Source organism: Coloeus monedula, assembly GCF_965178545.1.
Source record: "Coloeus monedula genome assembly, chromosome: 15".
Lineage (NCBI taxonomy): Eukaryota > Metazoa > Chordata > Aves > Passeriformes > Corvidae > Coloeus > Coloeus monedula.
In genome coordinates this window covers 14,982,509-15,007,223 of record NC_138795.1, presented here as the reverse complement: position 1 = coordinate 15,007,223, position 24,715 = coordinate 14,982,509, and the positions used below count along the sequence as shown (strand labels likewise).

The window sequence follows — 24,715 nt, the reverse complement described above, 5'->3', positions numbered from 1 at the left end:
AGTAAGAGGAATTTTGGGAATGGTTTTCCAGGTGTGAGGACAATAATTATGAAAGTGCAGAGGAGCTGGGACTTGTCCCACTTTGACCTCTGAGAAAAAGAGCTGTATTTTAAAAAATCTGAGTTTCATGACAGTCCTCCCTAAATATTTTATGGTTACAAGTTTAAAGTGATACAGTTGAACACAATTCTGTCTAATCCAGGACTCTTCACAGATAGAATCTTTCCCAGTAGGAAAATATAAAAAAAAAATCACTCAACACATGTATCATGGTGTCCTATAAAATATGGGTCTAGAATTTTTGCATAAGGCATTAAGCAATTTTTAGCTCCTTTACAGAATAGTCCTGGCATGGATGTAGAGCAGGCTTTCAGTGAAGTGCATATTTAAGACAAGAGACAATTGTTTTTAGTCAGAATTAGTTCAAATGATGCCTTGTTGTTAAGGAGACAAATTCTGTGTGCCAGAAAACCATTGAAAGGTGTTGTGCTTCAACTATTTAAACATTCTCAAGCTGAGAAGATATAAGTAGGTTGCCGCATTTTGGGATTCCTAAAATACCATGACCCTGGAGCCTTCTAGGATCTTCTTGAGCATGTTTGTATGTAAAGCATCTTTTGCCAAGGAGAGCATTGAATGATCATGCTTTAAATGCAAACAAATGTCTGCAGCTTTTCTGATTGTGGCTTTGAAGCAGCTGTTTTGGGATTACTTGTAGTATTTTAATGGCTACTAAAAAAAAAAAATAAATGGCATTCGTTGGTCTTAGACCTGCTGTTGAACAATTGGAAGAGTGCCCTATGATTAGATCTAATTTAGTGTTCAGTGGGCACTAGATTGGATTTCTTCTTATTAGTCTGGAGACACTCTGATAAGAACACTGATTAAGGTATCCTGGTAGCCTGTCTGATTTCCTGAGCTGGAGCAGGAGCAGTTTTGAAAATGTACTGGCTTTATGATAAAGCAGGACACAATGAGAAAAAGAGAGTCCTTGTGGGACCTGTATTGTTTAGAAGGAAAAGATATTATTTAGAAAGAAAATATATTATTAAAAAGGAAAAAATAATTGCTGTGAAATTTCAGAACAGGTAATACTGTTATTAATTGTTTTGGATAGAACTCATCAGAGTTTCTCAGATGTGTAATTATTCTTCAGTTTAAGTATACTGTCACAGTACAGGCTAGGATTATTCCACTGTATTCTGGCTGAAATGTTCTGTGTAAGGGCCTAACACCTTCAGACAGTACCACTGATGTCAGGAGCCCCAGAGTGGGTAAAGACATTCTCATCTCAGGCATGGTCACATCTTTAAGTGCGCTGTTTGACTTTGGTGTAGGGAAAATTAATTCAGAACAAGTTTTAGACCACCTGGCTGGCATCAGCATTCCACATTTCTGCCCTATAAGGCAGAGGTGGTAAGCCAGTATTATATTATATTTGGCAAGAGAATAACTAGACATGGTTAGATAATAAGGGTTTGGGGGTTTTTTGTTGAGGGATTAGGGTGTGGTTTTGTTGGACTTTTTTTAAACCCTGTGGGTTTGATTCAAAATGTTGTTTCTGAAGTTTTCATTACAAGTAACTATCTTAAGTAGTTAACATTACCCACAAAAATAATTGCAATTGGATTTTTGTTAAATTGCTGATTTCACAAATCTTATGTGTTTCTTAAATATGCAGTGGTAACCAACAGAGCAGCAAAAACCATTCTTCAAGTCCAACTACACATCTGTTCTGTGGAGCAGAAGCTTTTCTTGGACTATGTAGTTTTCCTTACCCTTTTGGAAGTTGCCAGAGGAGAGGATGATAGAAAGCTCTGTAGCTACTGTACCCTATCCTCATACATTCTTCTTTTCAGCAGGTTGGATCAAGTGCCTTCTGAGAATTTTAGGTCAATTTGAGTTTGAGAAAGCTATGTTGTTTTCCAGAAAGGGATAATTGGTTTTTAGCTTTTGTGGTGGTTTTTTTATACAGTGAACAGAAACTTTCATTTTATTGGGGGAGCAATGCATCCAAGCTGTGAAATAGTGTTTGATTAATTATCATTGTTTGCATTTCTTGCATTTAGATACTGAAAGAAATGCAAAGGTTTCAGCTTACGGTGGAAGTTTTCAAGTAACCATTAGCTGTGGGCAGTTTGAACTCCTGTCCAGGAGGCCTTCAACTGACCTTGGGCTGTCTAGAAAGTGGAAGACATTTAAATGTGCTGCTCAGCTGTCCTTCAGTTTCCTGGGAATGTGGACAGGCTCTTTGAGGAGCCCTTGAACTTGCCAAAGTGCTGCCAGTCACTGCGCAGGGGGCACAGCACACACTGCAGCTCTTTCCCTCTGGGCAGCCCTGTGGCAGATAAACCCAACAGCAGCTCCACTCACTCAGCAATGGGCACCGAGTTTGTGAGCCAGCATTTGTCATATCTAAGTAATACACTTCCCTCCCTGCAACCAGATTAAAACAAACATTCTGGGAGCCTTTTTATTACAGCTGTACGCCGTGCGCTTCGCGGTGCTCTGTTTCCTGGAACAAGGAGCTATCATAAAATCTCTACTGTTTAAAGAGGCTGTATAGCAGAATAATATGAGGGATGAAGTCTCATTTTTCAAATGTCTGGCAAGTATCAGTTTTCAATAAACCCTTTTCCTTGAGGAAATTTACTTTGCATGGTTACTAATCATACAAGTGCTCAGGCGTGTTGATCCTAAATCTTCTGCTTGTGATCCCCATGTTTTACTGAGCAAGAAAAATCCCCGTAGTGGGCTCTGTTTTGATGTTGCTAAACGTAGATCTACTCCTGGGGTACATATATATTAAAATCAGAGGCTCGTTGTGCTCCTCTCTCAAAAAACGAAGCCAAAACCTTACAGCCTTCTCTTCCTTCACCTAATATCTGGTCATTAGGGAAAACTCAATGCTATGATTGGAAAGGACCGATAATCATATTGGTGCCTGGAGTTTGACATACTGACAGATAAAGTGATGTCAAAAGTGGTGACAAATTATCACTCACCTAACCTGGGTTAAAATTGGAACTAGATATAATATTTACAACTTCAGCTGACCCTAAAATAGACTTGTATGAAGTGACAAGTCATGTGTGTACTTTCAGAAACTGCTATCATCAGTCTTCCCAAAATTCAGCCAGTCAAATTTTGGTTTGAGTGATTCTTTTTTTTTTTTTTTTAACTTGTCGTTTATTCTGGTTTTTCTGGGATGAATAAGGCAGATACTTGGTACCCCTAGCTCTTTTCTGGTGAGGTTGCTTGGAAAGTATCTCCACGGCAAGTTTGCCAAGTTTGAAGTGCTTGTGTTGATTTGTAGCTCTAAATTGAATCCCAGTACTGAAGAGCTTAAAACAGGATCTACGAATTACTTTTTGTATACTTTTGGGGCTTGATAGAATCTCAAAGAAAATGCTGTGATGCACAAACTTGCACAGAGTATATAAAAACAACAGAATGTACATCAATTCCAGTATTTGGCATTGTATACATTGCACTTTGTATACATAAATATATTAACCAGCCATGTAAACAGTACATAAATGTCAGAATAAAGAAAGTGCAGTTTTCCATTTACAAGTCCTCAATAGCACAGTAGTCTCTTCTCTTCCCCATAGTGATCTGGGCTTTAAGTGATGCATAAAATCTTTTTGTTCTGTGGAGTTCTTAATTTTTCTCATGGAGAATAGACAGCAGGCAGTAAAAAAAAGAGACCTTCTGCCCAGATATAAGGGGAAAACATTTTCACAGTGATGTCACATAGTTGGAGTAGGCTGCCCAGAAAACTGTGCATCCTCTGTCGTTCAAGGCTTTAAAGACCAGACTGGATAAAGCTCTAAGCAACCGAGTCTGACCTTGTAAGTCATCCTGGTTTGGCAGCCTAACAGGACAAGAAACCACCCAAGCTTCCTGGAATTCTGAATTATCCTGTGATCTGGTGATCTGCATTAACTGTGCATGAATGGGTCATGTTTTGAGAGGAGTTCAGACCAGTCCTTTGCAACCTGTGTCATTTCTGGGTTCTGTGAACCTCAATTCTTAGCAAAATGACATATGACAAAATGACACTCTTGACAACTCAAAATATTTTTGGCTATAGCACAGGGACTATGCAACCCTCATCCTCCTAGGCCAGGACAGAACACTCTGTGCACAGACCCGTTTAATAGCTTTAGAATTGCTTTCCAGCCATTTGCCTCAAGCTTTTTTCCTTCAGATTTCTGCATTTAGGTTGCTACTGTGATAATGTTACTAAACTCAGTAGCCGCTGTTAGTGAGGGAGCAGCATCTGCCAGACTCAGAAATACAATTACAGTCAAGCACTAATGAAAGACTGCAACAGCATCTGCCTTTTCTATGTCACTTGTGTAGCCTGGCTGCATGCAGCTTCCCAAAACAACTGCTCATTCCTACGTCAGTGTGATCCAGCAGCCCCTCTGACGCCAGTGCTCCAAGCTGGACTGTCTTGACAGAAACTCTCCTCGTTATTATACACAAATCTAACTCTCATAGCACTGAAAGCTGAGAAAATGTGTTTATTCTGTTGTGCATCTGAATTATGACACGGTTATCTAGAATCAGCTGTGATCTTGTCTGCAGGCACAAGTTGACACTATTGAATTTCAAATAGCAGGAGTCTGGGTGCTGTGAGAACACGTGTTTATAATTCTCCAGGTAGTAACAGAAGTACCACAGGATTGTTTTGTGGATGGTGTTCAACTGGAGTTGCAGACTTTTGGATCAGAAAAGGAATTTCTCTTTTTAAAATCCCACCAAAACAGGACTGTCAGACTGTGCTCTGTACTTCCTTCTTGACTCATTATCAGCTTGCGACTTTTTCATTTTAATTTACTGTGAATAAATTTGTCATCACCATCATCCAGTTTCCTGAACATGGAGAAATACTTGAAGCTGGTTAAGCAAGCATGATGATGATTTCATGCTGGTTATTATCAACTGAAGCACTGACAGACTCTTCAGTGGTCAGTCATCACATTAGAAAATGTAAATTTTAGTAGATATTTAAATATCTCAACACAGTGAGAGATAATCAAAATGCTCCCTGACAGTCCAGGCCATCTTAAAATGTTCCTGAAACCTAATATAATTATTTTGCCAATAACTAAGCAGGGGCACACACAATTCTGTCATTAGATGTTGCTTGTCATTGACTGCTGGGATGACCAAGTACTTGACTAGATATTGCCATATTGACACTTTCAGCTCCCATGAGAAATTGTGTTGAATCAAAGATGACACTTGATTCCCTATAAATTTCTGAAATTCTGAAAAATATGTGCTTTTTTTTTTTTGCACTTGTTGTAACAGGTATTATATATCCTCAAAAAAGCTTTCTGCTGAGAATTCTTTCTTTGCTGCCTTATAGTGCCTCTGAATGTAGGTGAAGCCTTCAACTATTGATATTCTATAAAGGTCATGTCTGTTCAATTTGTATTCTGCTGTTACCCAGGCAAAACTGTTATCCATTTCTCCTCTTTCCTACAAGTCTCCTATGCCTCTTACATCTGTTTTTTCTGGTGAGTTCTCATTTTCCCTAGTGGAGTCTGGCATGTGGGATGTGCCAGCCAGTTCATGGGATGCCAAACATTTTCATTCTCATCATGTTGTCGTTGCTGTCAAAACACAAAGCTGGTGAAAAAGGAAGAGAAGCTTTTCAGTGCCTCGGTGCAGCTTTTCTCCTCAACACTTTCCTTGAGGCTCACTAATGTATTTAGGATGATTCCTGCTCTATCCTGGAGCACCAGAGACCAGCCTGCAGTCCCCAGCACGTGTAAGGTTGCCAGGCTGCTGTCGCTTCTCCAAATTTTGTGGTTATTTCCTGATAGTTTGATTACTTGACTTTACTGAGATAAAAATACAAACATGGCTAAGGGTAAAAGCCGTATAAACATTCCCATTTGCTCTTAAAAAACAATTTTTTCAATCATTTTGGGTTTGGAGTTCAGAATGTTATTTAAATGTTAATCACTTGAAGCTGTGCTTGGGCATATAATTCAATTATGGGACCATCTTAATTATGCAGATGGTGCTTATGAGCAGCTGATACAATTACAGAGCCAATTCAGTGCACATTCATTTCAAGGGCTTAGCTGAAACACATTATTATTTCAATGTGTGTGGACAAATCCACTTTTTCAGGAAATGGGTTCATGGAATTGTAACAGTGCTCAGCTCGTTGCTTTCAATGGTGTGCAAACCACAAGGTCTTTAACCATTCTCCTGTATTCTGTGGTGGTCCAGGGCTTGTGAGAGGTTTCTTCATGTTTTTTACATATCCAGAGGGATGAAAATGGAGACTTGAGTTAATAATCCATCATCCCTCTGGGTAGCAGGCGGTTTTATTTCCACTTGAATATTTAACCACCTTTTGAATGGTGCCCCACATCTGGAGGCCGTGTGTAAATCTCATCCAATCAAGCTGATAACAAAATAGGAGAATTAGTGGAATTTACTTTCACCATGACTTGGTGAAAAATAAATACCATGTAATTCCTGCTAGAATAAGACTCCCCTTTTAATGTTGTTCCTTCTTTTGGTGTTAGTCCAATAAAAGGAACCCTTGGTATGTTTTATGGCCTGGTTCAGTGTTCAAGGAAGATCAGTGTTTCTGCTTCCTGGATTATGTTTTTCTCATCTGCCTTTGTGTTAGTTAAAAAAAAACCTCTTATAACCACTTTTAGCACCATGGGAGGCCTGCCTTGTATACCTAATTAATAATTAGATGCCATTAGGGGAGCTGGGATAGCGAAGAAAGATTAAGTAAAGAACTGAGATTTATAGAGGGAAATATTCATAGCAGATATTTTAAAATAACTGAGAGTTTTGAAAGGAATATGAACCTTAGTGCTTCTGGCCAAAAGTCATCATCTAACTCACAGTAAGTAGGAGGAAGAAATTTTGAGGGGTGATGTATCCTGCTTCCTCAGTTTTTCACTTCTTCCCTGTTTTTCACTGATTCTGATCAGAAATAAGTCATTAATGTATCACCATCCACTCCATATGGCTACACCTGGATAACTGTTGAGCATACTGTCTGTGATACACAGAATAGATGTTGTCACCTCAGAAAAGCTGTTTAGGATCCAAATTCCCACTTCTAAACAATCTGCACAAGCACTTTTCTATTCCAAATCACTCTGATGCCTAAAGGAGAGTGTGTGCCTCTGTATTTGTGGCTGTATGGAGGATCAGTTGATCTCATTTTTGGTGTTTGGCTCTAAATAAATGTCACAGATTATATCACCATGAACAGAGTCATTGAAAATTCATGCCAGGAAACCTCGTCACATTGTAAATTCTATTTTTCAGCATTGGGTTTATTCATGTTTTGTTGAAACTAATGGGAGAATGAATCTGAATCCAGTGCATTCACTGCAGTTGCAGGTCAGTTTTTCTCAGAGGGTTTATTCAATGGGATGGATCAGTAATGTAGACTTTGTGCCCAGTCTTTACACAGGAGGGAACAGCATCTGCCCAAAGCAGCTCTGCTGTGCACTTCTGAGGCATTACAAAAAGACATACTGGTTACCCACATGTAGAAATACCATTGTAGTTCAGTTGTAAATTCTCTTATTGCTGAGATTGTTTTCATTTTTGCTTTGTGCCTTGTTACAAGAACTGCTTGCAACATAAACCATTACTGTAATACTGGAAAAAAATCAGCATCTAGCAAAAGAAGTTGAAATACATACTTGTTTCCAGTTTTGTTCCTGTGCAGCTCAGGGACCAAGCCTCTGTCATGGGACAGGAACAGCCAACCCAAGCTGATGTGTATTCCCTAAAATCAGAGTGGGACCAGTGCAAAAGGACAGGGGGTAGAAACCAGAGGATTTGCAATGCCTAAGAGCATGCCTGGGGATTTTCAAAATTCAGTACCTGGTTCTGCCTTCTAATGCCTTGTTAACCCATTCTTTACGGATGAGGTACTCCACAAGCTGGAAAGAGGAGTGCATGATGTGTGAGATCGAAGAGGAGAAAGATTGCCTTGGTTTGGACATACAAATGGCTGTAAGATGCAAGCAGGAAGAGATGACATTTGCAGTTGGAGCAAAGGAGGAGGAGCTGTTCCTGTAGCCCAATGGAAAAATTACCCTTTTACTTTTGGAGGAGCCAACAGGAGTGTGGATTAGGTGTCACAGAAATACAGATTCCAGAGGGGTCATTCTAGTGCTGCTTATGATTTCATAAAATTGTTTTAGCTATTAGTTCATGCAAAAATGTAACCTAATTTATCCATCATTGCCTTCTATGGGATTTTGTCTTAAGTAATGTCAAACTTTATTTTCCACAACATGTAAAGGAGGAAATTTGGGTAAATCAATACTGACTTTTCTGTAGGCCAGAAAGGGGAGTTCTTTTTTGGAGCCCTCTCATTCCAAAGCAGCTCTGTTCTCCTGGAGTTCTCCATGCTGCCCAAGTATGCCTGCATCTCCTGTGTATCACTAATACTCTGGCCATTGGCTGCAGTAACAAGGCTCTGCCAAAACAACAGTGGGAGCAGAGAACTGTAATGAGAGTGTGATGTTCCAAAGGTTTCAGGAATATAAAGGCAGAGGAAGCATCTTCTGAATTACTTTTTGAAGAAATGAAAAGCATTGTGTGCAGCTATCAAACTTTTATTTCTTCCTGAGTGGCTGCCCTCTTGTCTCTGGTGGTGCCTGTGCAGTTTGTTGAGAATGGAAGCTCCCTGTGCTGTTAGAGGTGTCTTTAAGAGGATGCCTTTGCTTGCTGAGGAATAGAGGATATATTTTCCTTTTTGCCTATAAACATATTTGTCTTGTGATTTCATATTAGTGTACTGCCCCAGAGAGAGCCACAGTGATGCAATATTTGTCCCACTGACAAGGGAAGAATTTTGTGCTCAAGAGAACTGAGTTAACAACATATATTGTTTGCAATTTACCATTTTTCTCTGGCTGGTAGTAGTCTAAAGATGTGAATTTGGGCTTTGCTAAGAAGTAATTTCCTGCCTATTTCCCTTCTGAGTGCAAGATACCACCTATGCAGATGACAGTGACAAATTAAGTGTTCTTGTGTTTGATTGTCTCAGCAGGAGATGCAGATTGTTGTTGGGTTTTTATACATTTATTGTACAGGGCAGAACACTGGATGGATGATCTAAGAAAACTTGCACAACTACTGTCCAAGATTTTCTAGCTGACCTGATTAGTTCCAGCAGCTGGTTGCTGTGTAGATGTAAAATATATATATACATATATATTTTTTTTTTAATAGTATTTAAATTGCCTTTGTGCTGCTTTTCCACAACTGCACAGGACTCTGATGTGACTGGAATTTGTAGAATTGTAGGACAGTAGAGGCTGGAAGGGACCTTAAGTGATCACTTGGCAATAGTCTGGAGAACCCTTGCTTAAAGCAAAACCTCCTCATCAGGTCAGAGCAGGTTGCTCATGGCTTTATTTGGTGTCATCTTGAAAACCTCCAAGGACAGGGACTGCACAGCTCCTGTGGCAGCCTGGGCCCCTGCCTGGCTGTCCTTGGGTGTGAACTGAGTTTCCTTTCACTGAGTCTTAGCCCAGACCTTACCCTTCTCTCTTTTGTCTCCCAGGAGAAAGATGTCTTTTTAATCTTCCATGATCAAATTAACCCTGCAGTCCTTATCAAAAGATTTCAAACTCCCAGAATTTCAGTTAGAATTAAGACAGCTGCTGGTAGAGAAAATTGAAAAATAATGGTTGTTCTCATCGGGGGCTGTGTGTATGTGTGTGTGCATGGAATAGCAAGGTGGGGAGTAATTTTTATTCCTGTGTATATTAAGCTGAAGGCTTCCTTAAATATTTGTGTAGAATTTTGAGTAAATTGGGAGAGGGCTAGGCATGCAAAACACCCCAGCTTCAAAGCATTTTAGGATGGCTAACACTGTTATATGTCTGTATATTCACCAGCTATGAGGGTACTCATGTCGACTGTGGGCTTTTCACCTTTTAAATGTAACAGGCAAATGAAGCCTTTACATGTGGTTTGGCTTTGGTGACTAGGTTAATGTTTTTTCTTTAGATTTAACCCCAAAGTTCAGCCTGTCTTGATTATTACAAGATTAATGAATTCTAAACCTTTTCTCTGTTTTCAGGCTTCTCAATGCCAACAAGATCAACTGCCTGAGGGTAAACACGTTCCAAGGTCTGCATAATCTCAAACTGTTATCTCTTTATGACAACAAACTGCAGACCATCAGCAAGGGGCTCTTTGCACCTCTGCGATCGATCCAGACTCTGTGAGTATGCAGGCATATCATAAATGACAGCTTTCTCTTTCTCCACCAAAGATGTTGCCTGTCTGCATCTGACATTAAGACAATTTGGAAGAGACATCCATGTAGCAGCCGCTCTTTTCCTCACTGAGAGAAAAGGGGCAAGAAAAAGGAGCATTGCATCAGTTCAGCAAGGGCAGCTATCAACACAGCCTGCCCTTAGTGACAGGAGTGTCATAACTGTGTGAAGGTCAGGCTGTTTGTTGGGGAGATGATGTGTGCATTTGACTCTGTGTAAGATATGAACAGCAGATTCTATTAGGATCATTGCCTAACAGTTTTTAGTGAGCCAATGAGTCAGCATCTCTCCTGTCTGGGTCTGAGTCCTGCTGTGGAGTTCATGACTTCTGTAACCACATTTCAGCTGACATTCCACTTAAGGGGAATGATATGTTGTCTTATTTGATCCATTAAGAAAATCCACTAAACATTTTCTGGGAGTCTTTGAATTTGAAGGCATTAGAATAGGCATCAGAAGCAAAAATACAGAAATTATTCAATATTTTGTAGAAGGTCTCATCCTAAAGCTGTGAGTAATAAGATAATGAGGTAAATAGTACTCCTTCAGAGCTGGAGTTGGCAGCCTGATATTCCAGTATTAAAATATGTATGGCTGTGTATATATATACATACTGCAGTGTATATGCACACACACACTATAGTACTGCAATTTTTCCTATGCAAATGCACATTTCTATATTTTAATACTGGGAATGCAGTGGCTGAATTAGTTGTATAAATGTTTTAAATCATATACAAAAAACTGATAGGAGTGATATCTTGCAGCAGAGTTTCTGCCACCTCCTCAGGCAGCTGCAAACACAACCTGAATTTCCAACAGATATTTAGCCAGTATGTATTACTGCAAACTATTAAAGCACTGGAATAATTGTGTACAACACCCCCCAGTTCTGCCCCCCCAGCTCTGCCATGCTTTCTGCTGCTGCAGCTTGCTGTGTATGTACACACACAAACAGGGGCCACAGAGGGGGTTCATTTACAGGGGTATGTAAGGTTTGTCAGGTTAAACAACAGGCTTTTTTAGTGTTTATAGCCCTAAGGTATAAACATTCCCCATTGGTTTCCATAGGGTTTTGCTGGTGTTCCTGGTGGCCCTTACTTAGAATGGACTTGTTGCTTCACACCAAGACACCTTGTCATGAATTGCTTTGATTCATTCTCCCATTTTTGATACTCCCAAGTGATTGCCATCCTCTGTGTTTTTTCTAGAGCTGCAAAACGAGACCCAAATTCTGTCTCTGTGTGATTCTTTGTTCTTTGGACCTTTCACAGCAGGAATGGCTCTACTGCAACAGGAAACTTGAGTTTCTTCAGGCCCTTTCTGCTCTGTGTGCTTTCCCTTCCCTGTCCCAGACAGCCATTGCCCTGTTGTATTTTACACTTACTTTGTTCATGACAGTTCATAAATATAATAACTGCAAACAGAAAAGAAGTTTCTACAAGTGAAAAACAGTAACAGAGTGAGAGAGTTCTTGTGAAGCTATAACTTTGTACCTCTGTCCAAACGAAATTGAAACATCTGTCTTTTCTTAACCTGTCTTTACTGGAGAGCTGAGTCCTGCTCCCTTGGAGGTCAAGAGGGACTGATGCAAATTAGCTGAACTGAGATTAGAACCTGGCTCTGGGAAAGACCTGGCAAACTCTCCTGACACAGTTCTCAGCTTTGTCCAGCAAAATGAGGAACAGCAGCAGAGAAACACTGTTTCTCTCTAAGATGCTCCAGCAGATCTCTGTTACCAAAGTCTAAATACCCAGTTAAAGTCAGTGCTATAACACCTATTTCCAGTTTTATAGGAAACAAGTTGTGCAAATTCTGGTGAAGGATAGAGTGAAGTTGTACCTTGCATAAACATGTCAGTCTTAAAACTTTTTGCTTCAGGAAAAAATACATATAAAGGAAATACCATTACACATGATGAGCATGTGCAAATACTAATTTCACTCTTGCGAAAGGATTCTGGATCATTTCTGCCTTTCCCCAAAGATCCAAGGTGCTTTACTAATTCACCTTTTGATCCCTAGGGAATTGAGCTTGCTGATAAAATTTCCTTTAAACCAGGATACAAAATGATCTTCAGGTAAGGTGCATTTCTCTCAAAAGGCAGCGTGTCAGGCTCTCAGGAGAAACCGTGGGACTTGGTAGACAGCAGGTCGGTGTCCTTTAAAGGGGGCTTTGCCGTCTTAGTTTTTGTTTCCTCTGTGCGAGGACATGCTGCAGGCTTAATGAGCTGCGAAATGTGAGCGCTCACAGAATTCTCCCATTCACGGTGCAGCTCCGTGTGGCTTCCGCCGGGCCTGGGGTGGTTTTTTTTCGGGAGCTGATTCAATTACTCCACTCTTCAGGTTCAGCGTTCGTGAAAAACAATGATGGAGCACAGTGTCACAGGTCACTCCTGATTAAACATCCCATCCTTCTCGCAGACATTTAGCTCAGAACCCATTTGTGTGCGACTGCCATCTGAAGTGGCTGGCTGATTACCTGCAGGATAATCCGATCGAGACGAGCGGCGCTCGCTGCAGCAATCCCCGTCGCCTTGCCAACAAACGCATCAGCCAGATCAAGAGCAAGAAGTTCCGCTGCTCAGGTAATTCATTTATCCAGCCTCTACTGCACTCTCAATTCAGGAATAAGCAGGTCCAGAGAGCCTGCTAATCGAATCTGCGGGACAGTGTTTGCTGTAATGGATATTAGGGAGCATCTTTGGAAATTAAATTTGGGAAATTCGGTTAGTTCAACAGAAAGCCAATTACCTTATGGATTAGGAAAAAAAAAAAAGAAAAAGAAAAGAAAAGAAAAGGCAGTCTATAGCTGTGTTCTCTTAAAAGCAAAGCAAAGAAAAAAAAAGATAAAAGCTTGTGACATATAATTATAAATAATTAGTAAATTTTTGAATATTTAAGGAAAACAGTGACAATATATGTGAATCCATGTGGGAAATGTTATATTTTGACAGTGTGGAATGTGGCTGGATTGTCATTTGTATTCAAGCAGAGCTCTTACTGGCCTAATGAGAACTGAGTTCAAGTTTAGTTCCCAGTCTTAAAAGAGTGAGAACAGTATGAGAGATTTTTATACAACTGGCAATGGGCATTTCTGATCTGGGATGGGAGAGAAGCTGGGGGTGAGGGAATGGCATCAATTCACGTGCTTTCATAGACTCATTTCCTTATGTCCACAACTAACACACACTAACTCAAGTAAAATTGCCATCAAAGTTGGTAAGATTTTTAGTTTCAGCAAGCTTTGAATCAAAAAGTTCATAATAATTTAGGCAAAGATATTGTCTTGTGAGTGAGGCGGAAAAATATTTCCACCTGAAATTAACCTCCCAGGTAACATAAACAGCTTTTTCTCAACCCTATCTGTTCTTTATTTATGGTTCAGCTGTCAGTAAAAGGATATTTCTTGCCTTACACAGCACAACTAAGCAGATGACTCCTTCATGTGTTTTTCCTATCGGTTATATTGGTTGTGTCTATTTTGGATTACTGCATTTTTGTGTACTGTAAAGACAAGCAGGTTTCAGTAAGCAAATCTATTAGTGTGTACTGAGGAGAAAAATGACTGTTATTGATGGAGTACCTTGCAGTGTTTTCTATGAAAATTACTATGATTTTTCTCTTTCTCCTCTGAAAAGAAACATGATTAATTGTGTTCCTGGTGGTAAAAGATTAATGGCACTAGATGGGGATGCAGCATGAAGCTGAGTGGCAGCAGCCCAAAACAAGCCGCTGTGCTTTGTGCATCTCTGCGAGCAACATGCCGAGCTAAACCTTTCCTTTATGGGGAAAAGAAAATAAAGATAACTTCGTTTGCAGTCAGCTTTTCTTGGGCAGGCTTGTTAAAGTCTTCAATCCCTTGTGACTCAAGCCACAAAATTTATAATCAGACCTGAAATTATGATGTATTGTATCTAGGTTTTTGGTTTGTGTCCATCATAGTAACAGTGTAATGAGCCAGTAATATTCATATCTAAAGAAACTGGAAATGAAAATGCATAAATATAGTTTAGAAAGGAAAGCAGACTGCAGAAACAGATCTATATAAACCTGTACCCAATTTGCCATTGTTATTTTCTTCTGCTTTTATTAATAGGCTAGAGGAATTAATGTTATGTGTGTGCATACATGCTCTGAACAATGGTCCAGGAGATTGGGGAAGGCAAACACCATCTGATACCATTTAGGAGAGGTCATAGCTAAGAAGAGCTACAGTGCAGAACACAGTACCTGGTGATGCTGAGAATAATACTTTGTGTGAGTTCTTGTCTTGGGGGTCCTTTCCTTGAGGCATTAGTCTGTTTTTTCCCTGGGTCTCCAGCTCTGCATCTATATCGAAACCACATGGAAAAAGGAATAAACCTGACTTATGGAGGAGAGCAGGGATTGTACAGCTTCAGAACAAAGATTTCAGCTGGATGAAAACTAATGCTGCTCAAAAGCTCAGTAGAGAAGAGATCCTTGCCTGTAGAGTTTCCAGATGGTGATGAGATACATTGAACTCGACTTTCTGTCTGCTCACATGAGACAGGGAACATCTAATGGTTTAGAAAATCTTAGTTTGTAAATCAATCCAGGGAACAGACATCCTTGGCACCTGTTCTGCTCAATTTGTCCCTTTGAATCATGGCTGCTCCAGGCTTGGCATTTAGCAGGAGTTTTCCATGTTTTCATTTTGAGGAATACATTTCATCCCAGGGTCTAACACAGCACATCTCTGTACAGAATGTCCATGAGGTATGAATCTTCATTTAGAGCCCTGGGCAGTGCTTTGTGTCATCCAGGGATGACACAATCCCACTGGGATGGCAAGGCTTAGTAACTTGTCAGTGTCCTTACTTTCTTTGGAATTCTCCCTCCCTAGTTTTTATATCTTCTCCTCAGTGTATGAGAAAAGAATTTTCATTTTAAATACTTTTGTAATGTGCATCTCTTTCTCCAAGAGTTATTTTTTTCAGGATCCTGGTATTTTCATGTAGTTTGTGTAATACATTTAGTACATGTCAATGGTCAGAAAGTTGCTTTTTGAGGGGAAAACACAGGGAATGTGAGAGGTTGGTTGAGGAAGAAATGTGAGGGATTTTATCCTCACACAGTCTTTGACCTTTGAGAAGAAATGAGAATGCACAGAAAGTGTGAGCTCTGTGGGAGCAGAGGTACTCAGGCAGTGTCAGGATCACACCCAGGAGCAGTTAAGCCTAGGTGAGCTTAATACTTTGACATCAGGGAAAGGACAGTTTTAAAGTCATAAAATCCTGAGGCTGTCTTGAAGCAATCTGTGTGTTTTCCACATTCTTTTTCACAAAGGCGTGTAGTGAGAGGACAAGGGTGAATGGCTTTAAACTGTGAGATGGTTGGTTTAGATTAAATACTGGGGAGAAATTCTTTCCTGTGAGGGTGGGGAGGCCCTGGCACAGGGTGCTCAGAGAAGCTGTGGCTGCTCCATCCCTGGAAGTGTCCAAGGGCTTGGATGGGGCTTGGAGCAAGCTGGGCTAGTGGAAGGTGTCCTTACCCATGGCAGAGGGTGGGACAAGATGGTCTTTAAGGTCCCTTCCATCCCAAACCATTCCATCATTCTGTGATCATAAAGGGGACTGTCAGAAAGGACCTGTTATGAGAAAAAAATGTGATTGTTCCGTAAATTGAAGGAAAAAAGGGAAGTGCTTTTTCTATAAGGATAGGAGAGAGGAGTGGTTAGCAGGAACAGGAGAGAAGAGCTGAGATCTTTGAAGTTTCATCAGTCTGAAGTGGCAGAGGAGCATTGAGAAGGTAATGTCAAGAGGACACGGGCAGATGGGCTTAATAGAACTGTGTTTGATAATTAAATGAAACTGTGAAGACAGATCTACAAAACTTCATTCTGTTCACTGTTTCCTTCAGCTTTCGTTCCAGGTCCCCACCATCCTGTAGATAGCATCTAGCCAGAAGTGCTTGCCTTCTTTTTTTCAGCTGATCAGTTTTTTCAATTGAGGCATTTTTCCCAGATGCTATTTCCTCCCAGAACCTAATGACTCAAGCTTTTACTGATAACAATGGAGCAACATCTGCAAAGGTTATGAGTGGCCATAGGAAGGAGCTTCTGTGCAACAGGTAGATAATGTACATAATTCTTTTTAAAAGGAGAATTGGAAGCATTATAGCATGAAATGTAGGAACAGCAGGGAACGGGACATGTTTTTGCCCAGGGCTGTGAGACAGGCAAAGCTTTTGAATATACCATCAAATATGTTTAAACTTCAGATTTCAATAGATACTATTTCCTGTGATTTTCTGCTTTCCACTTAATGCAATGCACCACAATGATAACAAATCTCCCCCTTGCTCAGCTGTCTCCCCACAGCTATACAATCTGAGACTAAAGAATCTGAGATGTTTTCTTGAAAGAGAAATCAGAAGAACAGGCTGTGACTAATTCTCTCTCACTTCTGTTTAGAAAAGGGAAATACTGTCATTTCCAGTGGTAACAGTGAATTTCTGATGATCATTTTCTTTTTGGCTACATCTGCCCACTCTGACCACCTAAGGATCCAATGGTGCTTGGCAGCCTTAGGTCACTGGAGGCTCCCATTCTTAGTACGAATAAGGGGAAAAAAGATCAACACAAATATCCTGCCCAGAAGCATTTGATTAAGTTTACTACAGAGCACTTTTGTTTTCTAAGGCAGCACTGGGCTTTAGGAGTAAGGGAAATGAATCTATGAGCAGGTTGTGTTGTCTCTGTGGTAGCTTATTGTCACTTCAAGACTTGGCAGGTTCCTTGATTGCTGTGTGACACTGTGTATGAAATAGCTTTTGGAAAGAATTGCCCTTGCATTCAGCTGTATATCTATTTCTCCCTGTGATATGTTTGCATTTTTCAGTATATTGTGCATTTCAAAAGCAATGGAAGTTCCACCTGCTGTACTGACATAAACTATCTCTGATAATGATCAAAGCAATGTGTTTCTACAAACATCACATCAGAAAAGCTTTTTATCTTCTAATTCTTAGAAATAATACTTTTATAAAGAAGATTGCTATTTGAAATAGTATGAGGTGAACCTGTCTTTGTGCTTGCTCCTGCATACATTGTGTCTAACTGCCTTTAATTAGTTGCTTCAGTTCCAGACAGTGCTGTACAATCAAAAGGACAGGGGAGAACAGGAGTAGGAAAATGAACCATCTGCCAGCATTATTCTCTCCTTTTTTGGACACTACTTCTTGTTAACCCAACCGAAAGCAAAGCCTTTGTGGTACATTTGGGTCCAAACCTGGCATATTTAGGGCTAGTGTCATTTCTGTCATGTTATCCCCAATTATTAGATGGTAATGTAGATGATTTTTGTTCACTCATAATTTTTAAGGCATTTGATAAAATCTCTTCTTACTAATTGCAACTTTTCTCCTAATTCTTTATGTGTCTTTTCCAGTCTCTGTCTTCATACACACTCACCTTCCTCAGGTTACCTGTCTGCTTTGGAACAGAGTTGCTGTTTCTTATAATCACCTGAAATTTCCTTCTCTCTACCCTGCATTTTTGCACCTTTAGAAGCATGGAACTGCTGAGGATGGAGTCAGGAGAGCACAGGCTGCACATCAGGACTTTTTGTCCCCTCCCTGTGGCAGTTCACACATTTTGTGTCCTTTGGACTCCTTGGGTTATCCCCTTCTCTGCTCCTAGTGATGTGTAAAAACGATTTAAGATTTTTGAGCTCTCAAACTGAAAGCTGCAATGCATTGCTATTCCTCGAGCAATGTTTAAAAGTCATGAAAGGTAGGTGAATTTAACCCAGATCTTACATAATTTATCTGATTGAAACACTCTTCAGTTGTTCCCATAATTTGCCAATCACTCTGATGACAACTTTGCAAATTCCTTTCATTTTTAATAAGCAAATAGTCATTTACAGACCATGTAGACATGCTCCTGCCCTTAGCACTTTCTGTTTGATGGAAAGCACAGGTACCCACCTGCTCCTGGCTGCCTTGTTGCTGTGCTACAGGGACACGTGTTGGAGATGTGATGATCCTGCCCTTGGTGTGTGGGGCTCCAGCAGCCTCTGCCTGAGCAGGCACCAAGCCCTGACAGCCTGTGGGTTTGTCCTGAGTGCTCCAGACTTTCTTTTGTTAGTGGGAAGTCTCATCTGGGGCCAAGTTCCAGCACTTTTCTTACCACGGCTTTTGCCCTGGCATGAGGGAAAGGGATAGGAAACACTGCTTATGATTTGAGAAACTGCATTCAGATTTCTGTCTGTGGTTTGGTTTAGTTTGGGGGTTTTTTGTATGTTTTGATTTTTTTCAGTTAAATTTTGCATGTTGTGCCCCTTTTTTTCCCCCTGAAGGACACAAAGACTCAGCAAAGCTCCTTTCACAAACCCTCTGAATGTACCGAAACTTGAGGATATGTTTGTGGTGCGTAAGAATTATTCTCATGTGAATGGAAGGTTGTTCAACAGCAATAAATCACCTGCAGATTAAACCCTGCACTGAATTTGTAATTATGAATATGCATTTTTCATGGTACACTGAAACTGAGTATATTTGGGCTTTGGTTTGCATGAATTCTTCCTGAAGCTGAAGTCATTAGAGAACACAATACAACTGCTATGACTAATAGTAATGGAGCTGAATTTCCTTGCACTGTGGAAATGTTCCTGTTGTTAAATTAATTTGGCTGTACTGGATACTGATTATAGCTCTCCCTTTTCTGCACATCTTTGATAGCAGTTCAGATTTTTATGTAGAAAATTGTGTCAGTTACTCTTAAGCCTTCACCAGCCTGTGAAGAACATGATGGTGAAGGGTTCTGGCTCTGCAGTGAGGGGAAAGAATGGAAATCATTCCACTCAAGGAAGCATAAGCTTAACGTAAAACAGGTGGGTCTGTTTGGCAGAGATTGTGATTCTTAATAAGAAAGTAAATTGACGTGTTTCAGTTAGAGAGTTTATTTTAGACTGTACCTCATTTTAGTTTTGAGTTGAAGTAGTCTTCAAAAAAGCAAAATACCTGAACAGCTTTGTTACCCACCAGCATCATTACTTGCAATTATAGGAAAGAGGGAGGATGGATGTTGAGTCACAGATGCATCCTTATCACTTAGGCATCCAAATAACACAGTTACCCTGGATTCCCATCTAGGCAGAGTACAGGGCTGTGGAGATTTCCTCCCTTGAGATCTGAATTGTTCCATTAATTACCTGTGTCAGAAAGCTGAGTGATTGATTGCTCTTTTAGCCTCGAAAATTAAGGTGGGACAAAGTTTGCTCTCTCCTCTCACCTTGCCCTTCCATGTGTTGAGGTTAAGCTGAGCAACACTTACCAGAGATGCTAAGGTAGCACCTTCTGTGTGCACAGTGGTCACTTGAGTGGGACACAGAAAATAACTGGGGAGGTGCTGGCATGAAGAGAGCTCGTCAGCTGAAACCAGTGCAAGGATGGTGGTGCTGCAATTGGACAATAAATTTTTCATCTGACTATTCTGAGACTGCAGCAGTCTCCTGAGGTGTTGCAGCCTGATGGGACAGTTAAACATAGGGTCCTGTATACAAATTCTTAACAAACTGCAGGTTCAGTGACTGATTAACAGAATGTGGATTACAAGAAGTGAACTAACACCAAGAGCAAACCATACAGTGCTGCTTGGCTATAAAGTATCTATAGGGAGGGGTTTTCATGGAAGCTGGAAAATAGCTGGAGATATGGTATTTCATTCTTCAACTTCTTGTTTGCAAAAATTTGTGCAGGATGATCTTGTGTACATCCAAAGGCTTATGGAATTCTTTTCAATGTAATTTATAAAATAGTGTGCTTTCCTGGTATTTTGGCTCTCCTGTATTCTAGGGACGTAAATTAGGATTTTGACAGACTTTTTTGTGTGCTGGTACCTCTGTTCATTGCAGCTGATGATTAGTTTAGGCAGTTATTGTAAGTGGTGTTTAATTAGTGCAGCAAAGGAATAGAGACTTGTTCAAAATATTCTCATGGGGTTTCTCAGGAAGGCGTTTGCAGAGCTCAGACTGCATTTGTTTCTAGTAGGACTGAAGGAGTTCATTGACACTGAAATTTCTGAGTTTATTACAGATATCCCACTTAATACTGCAAACCAGTATATAATGTAAGTGTCTTTGGAAGACATGAACTGTTACTTGTCATTGTTTAACAGAGTACTGTGAATTAATTTGTTTGGAGAGCCCAGGCCAGAACTGCTGCTTTATTAAGGCAGTGTAGGAATAACGATATAGGACTCTACATCCTTCTTCACTGGGGCCATACAAAATCATTGGCAGGAATGCTAGTTATGATTTCTAAGTAAATGAGGTGTGGATTCCAGGATTATGCATACTTCGCATTAATCAGGCGAGAAAATTAATATGATTTTGTGTCACCTTGCACGAGTCACAAAGAAAATTAATGATCTAATGTTTTTATCAATTCAGACTCTGGCTAGTTTGGCAGCTTGTGGAGATTTAAGGTTTATTGTGTTAGGTTCCCCTAAAAGACTGCTTTGGTTTATTTCTTAGACTGCAGAGATAGACAAAATCAAGCCTTACTTCCATTGCTGAACCAAACCCACAGTGTGGGGTGGCTGAGTTAACACTGTACTTGTTTCCTGGAGTTCCCAAGTACCTGACAGTTGACTTTTCTGCTCAACAGTGCTGGGTCATAGCAAAGTGGTGAGGCACAGACCGTTGCTCTATTATCTGTCATCTCTGCTCAAGTACTTGCCTTGTTCTCCATGTAGGTAATGAATAATCTGCCTGATGCTGACTTTGTTCTTTGGGCACTGCAAACCCCTTACTAAGGCAGGTGATATGTATTTAAAAGCACAAGCACTGACCTTCACTGAAGTCCAGCAAAACACTGAGCAGTTGCAGAGGACAGCCACTTCCTCTCTCATTTGGGAATCCTGCAAGAACGTTTGAGATGTGACTTTCAGAATCATTGCCCAGTGGCACAGCTCTGCAGACACTGGAGTCAGTGAGAGCTTTATTTCAGTGGGAGCACTGAAGCCTGAGCTGAATGCCCTGCTTTATATGTCAGAGTTGCAGGAATGAGTTACAAGAAAAAAGCTGTTTGAAATAATCCAGGATGTCAGAAAGAGAGAATGCTTAGCTTCCATCCCCAAATGATGTACAAAACCCAGCAAATATGCTCAGAAACAGAATAACAAAATGCTGTCTATGTCTGTAGTAGCATGTGTGTGCTACCTTGCTGGAAAGTGCAGAGGAAACCAAAAAAAGAGAAAAGAAAAGCAGTGGTAATTACAAATTTTCAGTGTAAGTGCCACCAGCATGAAGGGCCTCTGGGAGTTGAAATCAAGCTCAAAGGGCACTCAGGGAACATTTAAGGCCACAGCTTGGCCATCATCAGCTCGGAATCTGCTGATATTAATATGGGCTGTGGTATTTCTAAGGTTGCATTTAAATAAATGGAGCAAACCTAAATGGCACTTTTACTGAAAGGAGACACCAGGAGAGAGTAAGTAATAAAAAGCAGTGTAGATTGGGCATTCACTGTGTGATGGGAGCTGCACATGCTCCCTGGAAGGAGCTGTGAGCAGTCCTTTGGTGGTGTTTTCTATCGTGTCAGCTCTGTCTCTGAACTCGCCCGGGCTCTGTTTGTGTTCACTAACCCCAATTGTGCTCCAGGGCGTTCCTGCAGTAGCATAAAGGATGACCTCTTGTATCCAGCACCTTTTTGCATGGGTGGAGTGGAGAGCAGCTCTCCGTGAACCTTCAGCTTGTGCTTCTCCATGCTGCTTCCTCTCAACGCTCCTCTCTCTTTGGCGCTGCCTAACTCTGACTCTGGCTGTCCATGGGGTTTTCCTTTGTGCTTGATCTAACCATGTGGTAGAACAATACAAATGGAACATGGTTCTGTCAAGCACCATGGAAGGCTGCATACTCCCTGCCGCATGGCATGCCTGGATACTTCTGCTGGGTCAGAAGCATCAGAAGGTGAGAGATTGCCCTTTCCGCACGGGAACGGTGGAACAGGTGAAGTGTTGCTAACCAGGCTCCCGGGCACTGCCAGGGAGCCACAGTGGTGTTTGCACAGACTTTCCACAGGGCTTGCATGCAGAATAACCATTTCTAAGTAATTAATCTGTTTAATTGCTCTCACAATGAAGGAGTCAGGCTGTTGGTTGTTGGTTGATAATATTCAAGGGTGTTGGCTGATAATATTCAAGGGTGATTCCGGCCATGCCTGCTGAGATGAAAAATCACTTCTGTCTTCTTACTTTATGAATAATGTAAGCTGCATCTGTCTGTTTGAGCTGTCCAGTGAATCCTTCTACTTGAGGTACACTTTGGATGCCACTTCTGCAACAAGACACCTGCCACTCAGTGTAACTTTGGACCTGCTCTGAGCAACCTTAATGTGCTGGCATTGCATTGTGAACAAATACAATGAAAAAACAAAACTTCAGAAGAGTTTGCAAAGCATTGTCTTTTATCTCTTGAAATGACATGGGTAACATGGCCTGTATGAAAACACTGCTATCCAATAATTCCATAGGGCAAAGCTGAGTCAGCAAATCCAAATGGGCCATTTTAGCTTTGGATAAGCTTAGATAAGATCTTTAAAATACTACTGACTAACTCCCCCCTACACAAAGATAACAACACCTATTTGTAAAGGACTTTGAGAGACTCATGCAGAAGTTTTCTTATACTGAAATATTGTCTTGTCTTGCAATTTGTCACATATCTGTTGTGAAGCCATCAATAGAAGAACATCTGGGATTCTTAGATTTTATCTGTACTTACTGATAAAAATTAATACTAGCAATGTGAAATTATGGCAAAAAATGTACTTCCCTCTTTATTTTTTTCCCAGTGAGAATTGTGATCTCGTGGTTGTATGAAGAACTTTTGAGATTCCTGGGGTTTTCATTCACATTTTAGACCAACTGATCTCAGTGGTCATATTTTTGGTGCCAAATTTGAGGCAGCTGGATCATTTTCTAGAATGAATGTATCAGGTCAGTTTTCAAGCCCTGTTGAGACAGCCTGATTTGTAGCAAAACAGATCATCCAGAACTTTTAAGCCCTTTGAGCAAAGCTAAGTTTTAAAAAGTGAAATCAGTTTTTCTAAACAATGCTTCAGAATAGAACAAAAAGGTATTTCTCTCTGTTGGCTGATTTCTCCATGTGGGTATCAGAAAGGAACATAGAATGTTTTAGCACTTGGAAATGTGATGTTTCTTTATCTCAGTGCTGCTGATGTGAGAAATGCCACGTTGTGTTTGTTTTGTGATAATAAGAAATCACAGTGTCCTGGTACCTGATAGTGGTGTCACATTGGTTGTAAAATAAAAATGTTGTCAGAGTAACTAGCAATTCAAATAACCACAGCTGCCCTCAGTCACACACAGGCCTTGCTGTTGCCTTGGCTACTTGTTTTACAGCAAACTTAATCCTTCCTAATTTGGGGAATTTCTAGAAACTCCCGGGTCATGTTCTGTCCTGCATCTCTTCTCCGTGGCTTTCTACAGATGATTTTATGGTGTGCAAGAAGTATTCCTTGCATGTGGTGGTGATCTGTGCTTCCTGAGTCCTGTTGTGTTCTCTCAGAGCCCGGCAGTCAGGAGAAATGGATGTATGTGCTTAAACAGTTCTGCAAGCAGATGGCTGAATTTCACAGTGCTATCCCAGATGGGAATATCTTAATAGAGCAGCCACCTGCCCAAGTGATCTCAAGGCTCAGGTCAAATAGTAAATTCTATCTAGTCTTTGGCAGGTGATCCCTGCTGTCTCACAGGCTAAGAAATGACTGAGTACTTGCTGAGCATATACAGGCTGTTGGTTACCTTTGACTCAGTGATTACCTGGGTAACTCTTATTTAAACTCACTTAAAAAGAAAAAAAAAAAACAAAACCAGAAACAACCCAAAGAAAACAAACAAACAAACAAAAAAACCCAACAAAAACAAAAAAAAAGGAAAGGAGAGAGAGAGAAGGAACAAACAATAGGAAGGTGATGTTTGCTCCCTTCCTCTCCTGCTGAGCTGACAGGCTTTCCCCTGTTGCAATGGTGGTGGCCATGGACAGATGCCTAGGAAGCATCAATTTCTTATAGCTGATGCAATGTGGAAGGTTGTGTGCCTCAGTGGGGGCTAAGTCAAAATGTGCTAAAATTCTTTATTTGCTCAGCCAGAATGCTTAAGAGAAAACCAAAAACCAGTTTTCACCCTCCAGTGTTATACACTGCTCTTCTCCTTCACAAATAATTCCCCTTACTTTCCTATCCTTTTTTTCCCATAGGAAGATGAATCTTGTATCCATCAGTAGACTGAAAATTTTACTTAATAAATGTTTACCCTATGTAACTTCATGTTGTTTGTGATTTTTTTTTCAACAAAAGCTTTTTACTAGGAAAATTAGAAGTGCTCTCCAAGGGTTAAGTTGGGGATTTCCAAGACAC

At 40.5% G+C, this 24,715-nt stretch overlaps 1 protein-coding gene across 1 annotated transcript in view; it reads left to right on the top strand.

Moving 5' to 3' along the window:
* Window positions 1-24,715, top strand: part of SLIT3 (slit guidance ligand 3) — a gene marked incomplete at both ends in the record, with an annotated part of 466,119 nt that overhangs the window by 333,185 nt on the left and 108,219 nt on the right. The window contains 2 exons of the mRNA XM_082291121.1: window positions 10,109-10,252; window positions 12,731-12,894. Of these exons, the coding sequence (XP_082147247.1) occupies window positions 10,109-10,252; window positions 12,731-12,894 (308 nt within the window). The remainder of the gene's footprint in view (window positions 1-10,108; window positions 10,253-12,730; window positions 12,895-24,715) is intronic.